General features: G+C 33.4%; 1 protein-coding gene across 1 annotated transcript in view; it reads left to right on the plus strand.

Annotated features, from left to right (window-relative positions):
- Positions 1–2,389: 2,389 nt before the first annotated feature.
- LOC150093768 (uncharacterized) overlaps positions 2,390–16,385 on the plus strand; it is a 48,068-nt gene continuing 34,072 nt past the window's right edge. The window contains exons 1-2 of the mRNA XM_090412510.1: positions 2,390–3,001; positions 11,443–11,695. Coding sequence (XP_090268636.1) covers positions 2,390–3,001; positions 11,443–11,695 — 865 coding nt within the window. The remainder of the gene's footprint in view (positions 3,002–11,442; positions 11,696–16,385) is intronic.

A 16,385-nucleotide genomic window follows, 5' to 3' on the forward strand; every position in this document is an offset into this window, starting at 1 on the left:
TTTGTTCTTTACTGAGCCATAAACCTACTTGATCCCATTAGATTGAAACCATTCTCGTAGATACCTTAAACGCTATTGTTATCGACAGAAGAAAAATGATCTTTATTTTTCTACTCCAGATGATTTCTTGGAAAGGAAGCCACATAGAGATTTACGAGGAACAAAAAAACTAGTAGGAAATGGATTATATAATAGAATTGAGGTCGGTTGGGCAGCACTGGGACCGCAAACTACGTTGACGTCAATAATACAAATGACTACTGCATACAAAGGAAGCAGCGAAAACACACAGACTAATTTTTTTTATATATATTATTATTTAATATAATCTTTATAGGGAAATACTGCAACGCTATTTAAGATAGCGTCTGAGAATTCAATTTGTCCCTTTAATGAGTAAAGTATTGGCTGGATTTCTTTTGTGTTTCCATTAGTTTAATCTAGTACTGGGTAATTATTATGACGTGTGTGCCCAAATTTAAAAGTGAAAAATTTTAGCCTCTCAAATTTTTTTTAATCCATATTGTAAGTATTAGGAATTAAGCCGAATTTGGAGAAATCTCGGAAATTATAGCTCGATGGTCTTCATTATAACAATAGACTCACATATACTTTCAACAGTATATACTAAAAAGGTTAGTATCGACGTCATATCTGTGCGTGTTTAAATGTCACATATATGGACGAATATCTCTTTGTCTATCTGGTGTATAAATTTATACCGTTCAGCCCACTAATCATCAAATTTTACATACTTCCTTCCCACTGGATATTTGAAAACCATATGCTATGTCTGGATCGAAAATGTTTTGAATTTTTATCACTTTTGGTACAAGAACCATTTGCTGTAGAAGTATGGAGCGGAGGGGGGGGTGTTCATTTTTTTCTTTTCTCTCTTTGTCAGTTTCTTTCGAATAACAAAGAATAGTAAGGCGATAAACGAAGTGATAATAACATGAAATTTGTGTGTTAAGAGTCTAAATTTTTTCTAACACTTTTAGGTCATCTGAAGTCTGAAATTAATAAGACTAACGTTACTAATGAGAAGAACTGCAAAGTGTACTCTATTCGATCACAAAAGAAATGAAGAAATTATGAAAGAATTAAACCAGGAAGGTAATAGAAAAAATTAAAAAAATATAAACATAAATGGATGGAACACGTTCAAAGAATGAAAATAGAAAGATTACCAAAACAAGCCTTAAAGTGCAAACCATTAGGAAAAAGAAAACCGGACGTCTTCTTAAGAGATTCAACTTGACTTCTAAGGCCACTCTAGGCCTAAATCCTTGACAAGCATGATGATGATGATGATAATGATGATGATGATGACGTTACTGATAGTTAGGATAGTTAATTCTCTAGCAATTCACATATCACCGGAGCAAGTGATTTGTCCTAGACAATGCCAAAGGGAAAAATATATTATTAAGGCTACTTAAAATACTGATTACATTTTTTTTTTATTTCATGCATCGCCGAGTTAATCAAATAACTTTAAGTGTCTCTCGACATTGATAGTTTATTTTAATAACCTAGTAGAGTTAGCAGAAGAAATTTGGACAAGATTGATCCTCTATTCATCGGGATACAACGTTGTAGATTTAGAATTTAAGACTGGTAAGTATAAGGATGTGTTTTTCATTTAAGAAATTTTCTTTATTGCTGTCTGAGTCAACAAACAGATTGTGTTGACACATTTTTACGACAGCAAGTAGTTTTTTATATTCAATAAAATTCTTTTTTCTTTTTTTGTTCCCTCCCCAGCCGATTTAACAAGAAGCAATATTTCTCATCGTTGCTTCCTTTATTCTTCGTAAAAGCGAGTACGGTACGGCACTGTCAATCTCAACTGCACGTGTCTAATATTACAACAGTTAGTGGCAGCACCCATTCGCTGTTGGTGACGTATTAGATGAAAACCACAAGTATCGATCGGTTGTGTGACTCACACACAGTGTGGCGCTGTGGTCGCTACAAGCAACCAGATGACAGTTAGCCTGTTGCTGGTTCTGTGACAGTTCGGAGAAGGCAGAGTTGGGTGTAGCCGGTTGAAGTTAAGCTTAAAAAGGTATTGGTAACATTCCCATGTGTTTCAATGGCTTTTAGACTGAGAAACCTAGTACCAGCAAATACCGTTTACGTTCGGTTCATGGAAATACGGCATGACAACGCAAGCAGATCGAACGCTGCGTGCATTTAGTGCTCGGCAGGTTTGTTGAAGTTAAAAACGTGAAAGTTTCATGTGTTTTGTGCGCGAATTTGTTTTCGAATAGGATAGGCCAACCGGAACGCAAGTATTCTTAATATAAAAAAGTATCAAAACGTTCTCTTGGTGTGTATTTCGCGACACATTAAACAACAAAATTTTGGACAAAGACATGTGGTCATGGCAGCTTTTACAAAACATCTTAGCACCCATTTGTACTTCCACATGGAAAGGTCCGCCAATCGTCCTGCAGAACCATCAACTTCTGGATTTCACCAAGAAGCCTCAGGATTTCATCAAGACACCTCAGGGACCAGTAGTCATAGACGAAAACCTTGGAGCAAAGAAAACGCATATATAATTGATGAACGTGGTAGTAGAAATGTTAACAGAGGAACCGACCAAGGTCAAAGGTATAAGGATGCAAAGGGACAAGGGTGTACGCCACTTTTAGAACTGGGAGATACTTCCTATTTCTGTTACAGTCCTTATATGCTTTCTCCTGAGCTGCCAGTATCCAGGAATAGACGAAAGAGTGGAAGAAGATCTCAAAATTCTAGATTAGATACGGAAAATTTGCAAATGGATACCATTTATGATCACTCCTATAATGAACCTCAGAGGTCCGATGTGTTAACCACAAAACTTTCTCCTTCTAAGTGTTTAGGAAAGTCTCCAACATATAATTCACATACTAACACCAAGAAGACGGAATCTTTTAAAGAAACAGAGCAGCCGGATTATTTTATTATCCCAACTCATACGCTGGGAAGATTCCTCCCTGGAGTACAGGTAAGATTCTTGTTTAAAAGTTTATAACATGATGTAGATTTAATATTTGTCTTTGTGCTCTACATGTTATGTGTAGTTCTCTATTTTGCTTCATAGCTCAGTGTGTGTGTGTGTGTGTGTGTGTGTGTGTGTGTGTGTGTGTGTGTGTGTGTGTGTGTGTGTGTGTGTGTGTGTTGTTAGGTTTTATTTTACTTCCTATAATTGCTGAAAAGTTTAGTAGAGCCTTCTAAAATCTACACGCAACGACAAACGCAACCTCTACCCAGTTACATCAGTATGCAACACATTTATTCTTTCACAGTTATATCATAAATACTTCAGAATCACGCAAGCGGGTTGGGAACAACCGACGTAAAATTGACGTTGAATGAGAATTAAAAAGCTAATGAATAACCTTGAAAAGAAATTCTTTTTCTATAACCACAAACACGTATTATGCTTAATAAGTAACTTCCACTCACAGTTATTAATGTTATGATATATTAAACATTTAAAGGTAAAATATAAGTTTAAAATTTTAGAAACTTTTTTGTACATTTAAAATCTTAAATTAAAATTTTACAATAAATATAGGTTACGTTATTATTTCTTTATACAGTTTCTATATATATATATATAATATAAACTGCATACAGATAATATGCATGACGACATATCGGTCATAAGAATGGAGATTTTATTCAGTTTTTATCTTCGATCCTCTTGGGTAACTTACCTAAGAAGGGAATTGTGTTTAAAATCCGATTGTGATGGTAGGAATTTTCTAGGTGTTTTCTCTCCTTTTTCTTCAGTGAACGAAACTTTCATCGACAATCACATCAGACAAGTGACAAACACAATACCACATCTTGTCTAGTCTTAACTGTCTCTTTGCAATAATTCTAAGCGATTAACCATCTAGCAATAACTGTGACCGAGGGTCAAATATAAGTGCTTTTCAAGACGGTTGGTAATGTGTCTAAAATTAGCAAGATGACGTTTATTATCAAGACGTTTATTATCGAAAATAACAAACTACCAGTTTAATATGAAAGCGTGCCTTGCATCAAATCCATTCAATTGCATCATAAATAATTATTCAATACGTTTACAATGATTTAAATTGAGAGTAGACAACCTTGTCTTCGCGATATTCTCCGTCATTTACTAATTTTATTTGGCTCGCGAATGTCTAGCAATTTTAGAAAATTCATAGAAATTTTATAAAGGTTTATCGTCGCTTATTTATCTGATACAAACAAAAACCGATTTTCTTTTTATCATTTTCATAAATGAATTATATATTTAAATAATGATTTGCTCAAAGATTTATTTATGTTGTTTTTCCCATTATTATCCGAAATAACTTAGTTTTAGAATGTTATTAATCAGACCTACTTTAAACGTAACATAAATAAAAAAATAAGCAAAATAAAATTTATTGTAAACTATAATATGCTTACTAATATTATCATATTTATTGTTTAAATAAATAGCAAATCGCGATCAAGTAACTCAATCCTTAGAAACCTAATTAATTTTTTGATGGGGTTAATTCTATCTACATAGAATATGCTGAATACATATTATTATGGAAGTGAGGACTTCCAGGATAACAAATGGCAATGTTGTAGCCAATGAAGTTTTAACTGAGGCTCGGCTATTGCCGTTACCCAGCCATGACTAGAGCTTTTAGCTCAATAACACCCCATCCACACAGGTTTTCTTCATTCAGATGACGGGATAAAGAGTCAAGAACTCAGTCCATCGCCCAGTTCTTATAAGAACTATAAGACTAAAACTTAACGTGAAATAAATTTAATAGTCGTAAAATTTTTCCCTCGCGTATCATAGGCGTCTTCAGTACACTGAAAATGGAACACAATGTAAAATTACAATTAAAGAATCATTTTCAAAAAGCGTCTCTATAGCGTTAATAGGACAACAAAAAGTTAGTAACAGTCTCAATTTATAAAAAAAAAAAAATAAAATAAATTGCAAAATATAATAATCAGGAATTTGCATAAAAATGATGTAATCATATTTCCAATAAATAAGAGAATACCTTTAGATCTTTTAAGTTAGGTCGATGCAGAAAGGTCCAACAACTTTGTTTAAGCGCTCTATGAGAAGTCTACTTCTATATAAAGCTTAGTTTTCTTCCAAAAACTCTGCTCGAGATGGCATGTTCTACTAGGCCAGACTGTTCCAGTTCACCTGGAAGATTGAAAGGAAGATAGAAATCTTCCTGACAGGGCGAAAGGACATTATAATATTAAGAGGTTTAGAACTTTAAGCTAATATATTCAGAAATACCTTTAATATAAGGGAGTGGAATCCGAGTGATATCTTCAGGAGGGCTAGAGACTGGTTTCCAAAGTTGTTAAAAGCTTTCTTAATAAAAGATTCATTAAAGGCATTTTTTTAATAAAAGCAGATTTTATAAAATACAATTTTTGCTGTACAAAGTCTTCAGTGAACAAATATCACAAACACGATGTAAAAGGGCTTTAACAGTTCCAATCTTTGGACTAGGATGATGAGAATTAGCATAGATCAGTGAGTTTCTTTTCTAAAAAGAGAAAATTGTAAACTACCATCTGGTTAAAGAAAATTTAAAATACCAAAAAATGCTAGTTGATTTTTTTTTCTTCTTATCAAATAAACTGAATTCTCGGGTAAATCATATTTATTTTTGAAGTGAATAATTTTAAATCTGATGGTAAAACTTTCCAAATTGCAAATATGTATATCATCTACATATTTCTATCATACTGTAGGTTTAGGAGAAACATCTTTAAGAAGATAATCTTCAAAATGCTCCACGTAATTTACAAGGGTAGGAGAGATAGGACTACCTCTGAGCTGTTCATTCAACTTGTTGGCATAATTTGTCTTGTATACTGAAATAACCAGAGCGGATTACAAAGTCATTAGGAGGAGAATCTTATTTAAGTAAATTAATGGTATCTGCCAAAGGAATGCTTGTGAAGAAGAGATACTATATATCGAGACTAAGTAAAATATCTGAAGGTTCTAAATGTAGATTACAAAACTTTTGTTTAAAATCTAAAGAGCTCTTGATGTGAGAAGTAGATTTTCCAGTAAATGAAGATAATAAAGTAGATAAGTATTTAGAAATTTATATGTGGGAGCCAATACAGACTACTACTGGTCTTAATGGAAACCTGGTTTATCAATCTTGGGAATGCCATGTAATCTAGGCGGATGAGCATGAAAAAGTTTAGTTTTTTCTTGAATTCTTCAACCCAACTGGAAATATTATCAGTCAATTTATTGACTGTATTAACTTGGCTAGAATACGAATCCGTATTCTTTTTTAGAGAATTAAGTGCTTTGGATTCTGATCGAGTTAGGTTAGAATGTGGTAGTTTTGGTTTGAAAAGAATCATGGCTGATTGAAAACAAACTTTGTTAGCAGTCTCAATAAGAAATGAATAAGCCTCTGTCTATAAAATGAAAAAAAGTCCATACTAGGCTTGTTTGTCTGGTCTGTTTTATGGGATGAACTTTTCCGACTTTTCGGAAGGGAAAAAACCCTCCTAACTCCATATGAATCTGACTAATTCATCTTCGGATGAAAAATCCTAATAAAGATTCTTCGCACGCTAAACTGGATGCAACTTTTCTAACTAAAGAGCATTGTCGAAACCGACTGAGCTAGAGGCTCTATGCTTATTGATAAACTGAAAAAAAAAACTTTCTAAAAATGTTTAAATTTTAAATGAAAAATAAATAACATATATATATATATATATATATATATATATATATATATATATATATATATATATATACACAAAACAAAACGTTTTTAAATATACTTGATAAAGAAACGCTGGAATCCAACTGGCACAGAGTTTACGTGTGAGATTTTCGTAGTACTTAAACATCACTTTAAAAAAAGAGTACATGTAAAAGAAAAAAAAAACAATGTTATCTATTGCATCTGTTTTTAGATTTTCGGAAATAGACTTTCCTTTTAAAGTCTGCGCTACTACAGATCTGTGAATAATTGAAGTAAGGAAGATCACGTGCAATCTGACAGTCTCCATTTTATCCTTGATATACACCTTTCCTGCTGTTTTGCGTTGGGCATACGTGAACACATTACTATCAATGAGTTCGGTTTATAGCGTAGTTTTGAATCGACTTACAGAAGAGATTTTTAATCTGCACGTTCGAATATTCTCTGGTAGTCCATTGTTATTTCTTGGAATTTTGCCCATAATGATCTGAGAGGCTTTTCTTTGTGAAATATATACTGTTGCAATGATTGCACAAGTCGTTGTCATTCTTCCTTTGTACTTTTTTCTATTTTTTCTAATAACGACCATCGAGAACGCAAAAAAATACGAAGCATTATTGAAGGCAGAGACTTATCTAAATTTTATGTTGGTTTATAAAAACTATCCCGTAATAAAAATAGTAAACAAATCAATTATCTATTTTAAGCAGCTGTTTATTTATAAGTTTATATATGATATAAACTTATAAATAAATAGCTACTTAAAAGAGAAGATTAATTTGTTTTTCTATCTTTATTACGACTGAGTGGAGTTAGTGCTGCTCTAGCCCTCTGGTGTCGAATATTTAATTTTCAAAACGTAATATTAAAAGAAAAAAGCGACAATATAATTATTATTAATTTACTTTGGTGTTGCACCAATTTACTTACGATTAAAACATTTAAAAGAGCCCGGTTCTGCATTAATACCCGTTATATCAACATTTTATCATATCTTACAGATTGTTTTATAGCTTGCATGTCCCCATGGACACTTAAGAGCAGCAATATTCGTTCCGGTTATTACATGCAGCTCATCCATATCGCATCAACAAGTTTTTTTATCATATTTTCTGGTGTCCAGACAGTGATTAGTACCGATCGATGCTTTCTTCTTTTTTCTTCGGGTGCCCTTCCCTTAAAAATCACCGCATCGTCTTCAGTAAAGAATATGAAGAATACGAATAAAGTGTTATCAATTCTGACTGGATTCCATGATAGTTTCAAAAGAGAAATATTAAGTGTGGCATGTTATTTCTTTCAAAATTTTCCAAAGAAAGTAAGTTTTTTTGTAATGAAAAATTTGGCAGGTGTACGTTCAAACAATAAAAATTCAAACAAACAAAGAAAAGACAAAAACACAAAGAAAACGTACAAACTTCTTATGCATTATACAATATTGAAACAATCAGTCTTCATTCCCATTTTTATTTGTGTCCAAAAAGTCTTGGAAATAAATGGTGCTGTCTAGGGCTTAAAGAAATAGAGATCGCTTATTTTCTTGCTCAAGTTCCATCCGCAATTTGCATTTCAAAAGTTTCTTTGCGAAGTTGGGGAAAAAAAAGTCCGAAAAAAATAGTAGATAGAAAAGAAATAATCGAAAGAATGTGCGCTAATTAAATGCCCTATTTTTCATCCTTTAGTTCCTTTAGTAAAATTCTAGTGATCTGGTTTCATGAATAGCTCAAACGCCCTCAACCACAACCACCCTTCTCACAGGCTGATTTTTTTTAACCATCGATTTCTCGATTAAGGATGTTCATGCCTTGTCTTTTTTTTTTTTTAATGCTTCCAGAATTCATTGTTTAATTCTTTCATTACAATATAGTAAAACAATTCCATAAAAATTTAAATAACTGCTTTTTATTGGTTTTATAAAAAAACTATTCATAGATGCCATGAAATTATTTTTGGTTTAACCAATTACTATTTCAGTTTTATTCCTTTCACAATAATGTATAGGCATTGGTTAAATCTTAGGCTAAGTTTGTAGTATTTAGTTATTTATTTTAAAGATAGCTTCTAGCATTTATGGGGTCGTCTTGTCCAGCATGCATGTTGCAATGACACTGACAAGTCTAATTTTCATCAAAATCTGTCTAAAGTTCCTCACAAACATTTTAAGACTAAATGCTGTCCGACTACAGATACGAGACCCCCTCGACACTTCTGCATATGGCAGAAGAAGGCGAATTCATTCCGATAATAGGGTAATCAATGCGTTTCGAGATTTCGAGGGATGAGTGTTTATTATTATACGTCGGAAAATTAACTTTTCTTTCATGAAAATTCTAGTTTTTAAAGTGGTAATTATTTTTCTTGTGCAACAGTTGGAAAATTTTACGTATAAAGCACGTGATTTCATGTTGGTGACGAATTCGTACATTGCCTTATTCCTTTCTACCCTTCAACATGAATTGACTCTTCTTGGCACTGTACCAGCCAAGGTTCTCGCATCTTTGGTCGGACAGTACAAAATTATACAATCTTAATTCAGTTTATATGACGTTCAGTGGGTAAATGAGAACATGTAGTTGCTATGATACCCCATTGTAAAAAACATTATATATATATGTATATTATATTATTATCCATTGAATTAATGAGGGAATTATTCTTGCGAGAAGCAATTTTAACATTTCGAAGAACTTTAGCAGGTTATTAATAGGCTACGTATGGATGGATACATTTGCAGATCCATTGGGTTTTGAATGTTTTTCTTTTATTTTATTTCCTTTCTTTTTTTTTTTTTTTATGGTAACCCCATACATGAGAGGTTGTTCAATCTATGCATTAGCATCCCAGATTGATAGAAGTTCGAAAAGAAAGAATAAACTTGATAACACTGGAATTTAAAGATTTCAGTCTTCTAATCCGATGTTGTAAAGTTTCCAATGTAGACTATACGCTTTAGAATGCGCAACATGAGAGAGAAAACTGGCAAAAAAAAAAAGAAAAAGAAAAACAGCAGTAGAAGACTAAAAAAAAATTACTAGTGCTAGTTCTGAAGATGCAAAAGAAGAAATTCTGTGTGAAAGAAAGTGGAGTGCATCGGTGAGAGGGATGGTTGTTCTCTTCTGTACCAAGGCAATCATTTTAAGAAGCCCTTAGGGACACCATCCCCCAAATGCGAGAAAATGATTCAATCGTTCGACAGATTTGCTATTTGTTTTAACTTAACTATTAAGAGGCAGTAAGTCCTTGAGAAAAAGAATATGGATAATTTCCTGGATTCTGAAGAGACAATATTTGTAATAATGCTTATATCAAAAATTACTGGAGGTTAGAATTATCTCCAGAAGGGGAATCGCATCTTATTCAGAGATTTCTCTAGAAAACGACTCGGTTATGGCTATGAGTAGTGTAGTTTCTGTTTAGGCCATGATCTCAGCACTATGGAGACATTCTGGCGATAAATCTAGTTTCTTTTATAATTATTTCAGATAATCTTCCTGTTTTCGTCCTTGTCTAATGAAATACTGTGTTCCATTCTATGATGCTTTCAGTAAGGCGTAATTAACTAGTTGCTTTTAATTGTCATTCTTCTGAGAAGAATAATTGTTACAACACAGGGATTCAAAGATAATATACTCATTGGCGACATGGTGAGAAAAAAAATAAAATTAATAATATAAATAGCTAATTGCTGGGAACAAGTGTACTGTATAATAATTTTCGTAAGCATTGCCATGCAGTACGGTAGTCTGCGTTTCTTTGAACCTTTGCATTATATTTATCCAAAGTGAATGACGTAAAAAACATCCCCTGTGGATCAGTGGTGTCGGAAAACAAGATGATATTAATTAGGCAAGACACTTCCGGATAAAATAGAAGCTGACTGTTGATGGGGCTCTTCATTATGGTCAAGCTCTTCTAAATAATTTCTCATAACTGGCTCCATTAAATTAACATTTACATAGTTTACTCACTTAATTATATACATATTAAAAATAATTTTAATAAAAAAAAGTTCTAAATATATATTCGATAGTATTTGTATAACAGAGTAATAGTATTGTTATCTATTATTATATATTAATGTAACACTAAGGATAAAATTAAAAGTATTTATTTAAAACAAAAATATCCAATTAAATTGAGTAGTCTAAATACAGGTGTTTGCTTTTTGAACAATAAAAATCAATTTGATGTGTTGCTAAGGGGGGGCGCTATTTTATCTAATTATTCTGAGGAAGTAAAAACGTCTTTGACATTAACGGAGGTAAGTTTAAAAGACGTAAAAAGGTAGAAGTGAAAAGAGAGAAGCCGGAACCAAAGTAATGATTCGTCAGAGGTAGCTTTATATCGATTGAACTCTTGTTTATTAACTCCAAGTTACGCGAGCCTCCTGTTGTTTGTCCTTCACTATAACGTACATTGGAGTCTTTTTTTTTTTTTTTTTTTTTTACTTGAACTTCTGGATGACAGGTTTTATGGAGTGCAAACCAAACCAAATAATAATAATAAAAAAAATTGCTGCTCACCATTTGATAGCAGAAAACTTCGTGATCGAGTACCCACTAACAGATTAATTTTCGTCATATATGGCTGTAAATACCCAATTTTTAAGTCACCATTTAGTGCAAAAACTAAATATTATCAAACTCAATGGAAATATCATTAAAGGGAATAATGTTAGAATTTTTTTTTCCAGGATTCCAGTGTTATACCCTCATATCCCATTAATATGATGGAGATTGCTGACCCCAAAGAATGTATTGTCATTGACTTCCGAGAGAATGCTGCCTACGCTTCGCAAGATCTTCCATTCCCCAGCACAGCCTTGAGCTTAACGCCCAAAGAATGGTTGCTAGGACAACTGACTAGACAACGCAAGACCTTTGAATGGGTCAGGGAGTCTGAATACGCTTTGGAAGGACTTTTATTGATGAATGTAGAACGTTACAGTAAGTGTGATTGATATTCTTTCTCACTTTATATGCTTAAAGTTTGGAGATTGGATTTCAATTTTTATTTTGAAATTTTATACTTTCATTTCTTCGGATCAGTAAACTAACTAAATGTTTCATAACTTTATAAATGATAAGAAATATATAGTTTTTTTTTTTTTTATTTAAACCAAAAATGCGGATAATTGATGTTGCCCTCTACCTCCGGTAGGTGACAGCACCACGATATCAAAAATACGTCATGATTTCTACCACGAAATAAAACTGTTTTTTTTTTTTTTATTATTTATTCGTATTTAATATGATAATTGTACATTTCTTAAATAAATCTTTCTGCTTCTGAAATAAACAACAAGAAAGAACAAAATTCATCCAATATATGGTAATTACTCATCGGAATACAATAAGGAAAATCACTCAGCTGATTATTTAATTGATAACAAATTTTATTCTCTCTCTCTCTCTCTCTCTCTCTCTCTCTCTCTCTCTCTCCATTAGTCGAGTGGTATTTCTTACTGTTTTCGTTCATAAAATTCTTGTGCCATTTTCGATTTTTCCCATCCACTTACTCGTCTAACAGCAACAAAAACCAAACTACTTATACAAACGTATTTTCTCTTATCTGTTTGTCATATTTCATTTGCTAAAGTCGAATTTCCATTGTTATTGCCAAATGTGGTGGGTATATGTATTATTCATAGTCAAGCACGTGCTTCTATGTACATTGTTAGTTTAGTCATCGATTTTCGGAAGTCATCAAAAAGCTATGTGATTTTTTGTTTTTTAAAGTGTTTTGCTCTATCGGATTTGCATATTTAATAAGACAATCCTCTTTTTTTTTTTTTTTCGTTTTCTCAAGAATTAATTTCTTTTTATTCTTCCAAAATTTTTACAACAGCTTTTATTTCATGAACTCTTTTTTTTTTTTTTTAGATTATTGATGAAGGGTATCGAGGGCTTTTATATTTTTAAATAAAAAATATCTCATGTTCGTTGATTCTGTGTTTAATTGAAGACAAATTTCCCTTCCTTCAAGCACGTCTTTGTGCAACGAGTACTCTGTTTAAGCGGATTATTTACAGGAATTTGTCTTCTAGATGTTTAGACTAAAAGAAGCAATCGACATCTTGCAAGGCTCAAGATGTCGAAAACAGACTAAAGACAAAAAAAAAAAAAAAAGAAAAGAAAAGCAGTATGTTAAAATGGAATATCTTTTATGGTTTCATCCCACACACAGGAAGGGACAGTGCCAAGGTTATCACATCCAGACGGTCAACGATCAGGACATCCAAGATTTCGGATTATTTTGATCTTTTCCTGTCTGCTCATTGATTTCGTCTGGATGGAATACGATGACATTTGATATCGGAGGTTCGCACCAAATACCTAGTGCATTTCATTTTTTTAAAAAAATAATAATATTTATAAAAATTAAAATAGCATTCTTTAGCTCCCATGGTAATATCTATAGCTAAATTCATACCAGTGTTAACATTGACTTAAAATGGCAACTTATATACACTAAATAATAATATACTGTATTTAATAATATCTTTAAGTTTTTATTTTATCTTCATTGCTATTACTGCAATATTTTATTTCATAAGTCTATTTCTGGATATTTTTGATTCGATATTTATATTTTTGACCCTATCTCAGTGCTATATTCTGTCCTTAAAAGGACTGGCTAAATGGGAGAAACAAGAATGCTTTTCATATTCCCCGTTATCTGTAGAGGACAGTGTAAGGATAAGGTGTCATTGAGCTATATAAAGCTCTGATCAGGCAGGAGTGTAACAGCAATAGAGGGTGTTACTATGTAAGTAACACCCTCTCTAAAAATTAGAACGATCCTTAGACCACTCCATAGTGGCCGAGAGATCGTCCAATTCAGTGTTGGCTCCACTCAGTGACATCCCCCCACCACCACCGAGCAGAACCGCTCATATTCCAGGGAAAAGCGTCCACCGACGAGGCCCCTCACGGGTCACGTCGGAGAACACCCTCCCCAGAGATTCAAAATGCTCTCCCAGTGCAAACCTCCGAAATCAAGCCCCCCCCCCTCACCGGGAGCAAAATTTCGGAAGAAACCTGAGAGAGCAAAACTCTCGAAACTCAGCATTCATTTTAGTCGCCTCTTACTACACGCATAGGTTACTTGGGGCTTTTATTAAAGTAAAGCCAACTCTAAAAATTAGGACAATTCCTAGACCATTCCATAGTGGCTGAAAGACCGTCCAATTCAGCGTTGGTTCCACTCAGTGACGGGCTGACCACACCACTGAGCAAAACCGCTCATATTCCAGCGAAAAGTATTCACCGACAAAGCTCCGCACGGGCTTTGCCAGAAAACACTCACCCCGGAGACTCATTGTTCTTTTAAAGCTCTCTTAAGCCAAAAACCTTAAGGGGAGAAACTCAAACTCTCGAAACTCAGCGTCCATTTTAGTCGCCTCTTACGACACGCATAGGTTATGTTGGGGCTATTCTTTCCAGGCCACCACAGGGGAAAACGCTATATTCTGTGAAGTATCTGCAAATCTATAAAACGAATATATAAATCGAAACGAATATTTCGATTAACTAATTAATCGAAAATATTTCATTTATATCGAAATTCCACTTTCTAATTCTAATTACATATTATTCAATGTTGATTAATTATTGAATATTCTTGAATAAGTTAGTACACTCGAAATGAAGTGAATAACTTAATTCTTCTGTGAATTGCATTATTTTTAATTCAATTTTTTTATTTTTCAACTTAAAAAATTATTTTCGATTTGTTCATTCATTATTTAGTTTATCATCTTCATTCAGACATTTTAATATCACAGAAGTGAGTTGAATATTACATTAAAATGGAAGATATTATGGATCCAGCTCTATTTTATAGCCAAAGATAGAAAGAAATTTCAGAAAAAATTTCCAAAATTTACCAGAGGACTTATCAAAATATAACTTTTGAATGTCATGCCTTGGTTTGAATGAATACAGAATAATATTCTTTCTATATAGAATATAGAAACAAGACATATAAAGAACCTTTTTTAAGAGTGTTTCTATATCTGGCTATAAAATATGACTGGATCAATAATATTTCCTTTTATTTCATTTAAAATTGTTCGGGTTCCTATTTTAATAAAATGAGCACAGAATTTGGGGCTGTTTTCCTGGACAGTGCATTCGACAAGGTTTGGCATTACATTATGGCTTGCTATACAAAATCATATCTTTTGGCACACCATTGGGAATGGTTCAACCTCTACGATAGACGCATGCGGGTTAAGTTAAATGGCGCAGTCTCGATACAAAAGCGGATCCTGGCTGGAGTCCCACAAGGATCTCTACTGGCACAGACTCTATTTTCCATATATATGTGTGATATCCCGCACAACCCACTGTCATCTCTCAAGGCCCTATATGCGGATGATACTGCGATTCTGACCAGATCTTTAAAACCGCATCTAGCAAAAAAGAAACTGCAGGAAAATCTACTGCTAATCGAACAATATTGCGCCAAATGGAGACTCCAAGTAAATCCTCAAAAGAGCGTAGCAGTGCTATTCGCCAAAAGACCAATGCTTCCTACTGGAGACATCCTCCCATTTAACACAAAAATCCCATGGTTAACTGAGATCAAATCTCTTGGCGTACTGATGGACAAAAAACTGACTTTCACCATGTCAAGAATATCTGTCTGAAGACATCAAAAATCATTGCCCAGCTCTATCCTTTAATCAATAGGAACAGTAAATGGAACACCAGAATCAAACTACTTATATATAAATTGATGATTCGTCCTATACTCACCTATGCTTCTCCAGCCTGGAGCCATACTGCTAATACCAGTATACTCAAACTACAACGTGTGCAAAATAAATGTCTCTGAATGATCCTCAACGCACTGGTTCGTACGTACTGTGCAACTTCACCGGGACACAAATGTCCCCTATATCTATACCTTCATGCAGACTACAGCAACTAAGTTCTCAAAAGCATCTGTGCACCCTAATAAACTAACTCAACTAGCGTCAAATTACGACGGAACAGACTACTTTAAACATAAAAGACCAAAATCTATCTTAAACTGTAACCTCAATGCATAATCCTCAGGCCCACTCAGGGCGAGCAACATGCTCATAAATCTTTTCCCACTCATAGTTTTCCTCATTAGATAGCGGGGAATATGAAAAGCATCTGCTTCACCCTTTAGGTTAGTAATGTTAAAAGTTAAAGTTAATTTTTGTGTACTATAGATAACTTCAATAAATATTTCATATTGCACAAGTTTATTATTATCATTAAATGTATTTGCATGTTTCACATTTTTGCTTCTTACATTCTAATATGAAATATTTCTGTTGTTATTATTATTTTTTCCTTGAAAATGGGGAAAATCATTGTTTTGCTACGATAACATAAAAGGAACACCAGCGAATTATATTTAGGAAATGAACCAACTAATTCGTTACAATCAATACTAAAGCGAAAACTACCCATTAGGGTTTGCTGAATAGCTTGCCACACACACACACACACACACACACACACACACACACACACACACACACACACACACACACACACACACACTCCTCTTTGTCACAATTTGGTCTCCAGGACAGCATAAAAGGAAAAGGAAATAAAAGATGTACGGAGAAGCTAACCCTTGTCACTGGGGATG

Source organism: Typopeltis vanoorti, chromosome 23, assembly GCF_054136105.1.
Source record: "Typopeltis vanoorti isolate ZY-2024b chromosome 23, IOZ_Tvanoo_1.0, whole genome shotgun sequence".
Classification (NCBI taxonomy): Eukaryota; Metazoa; Arthropoda; class Arachnida; order Uropygi; family Thelyphonidae; genus Typopeltis; species Typopeltis vanoorti.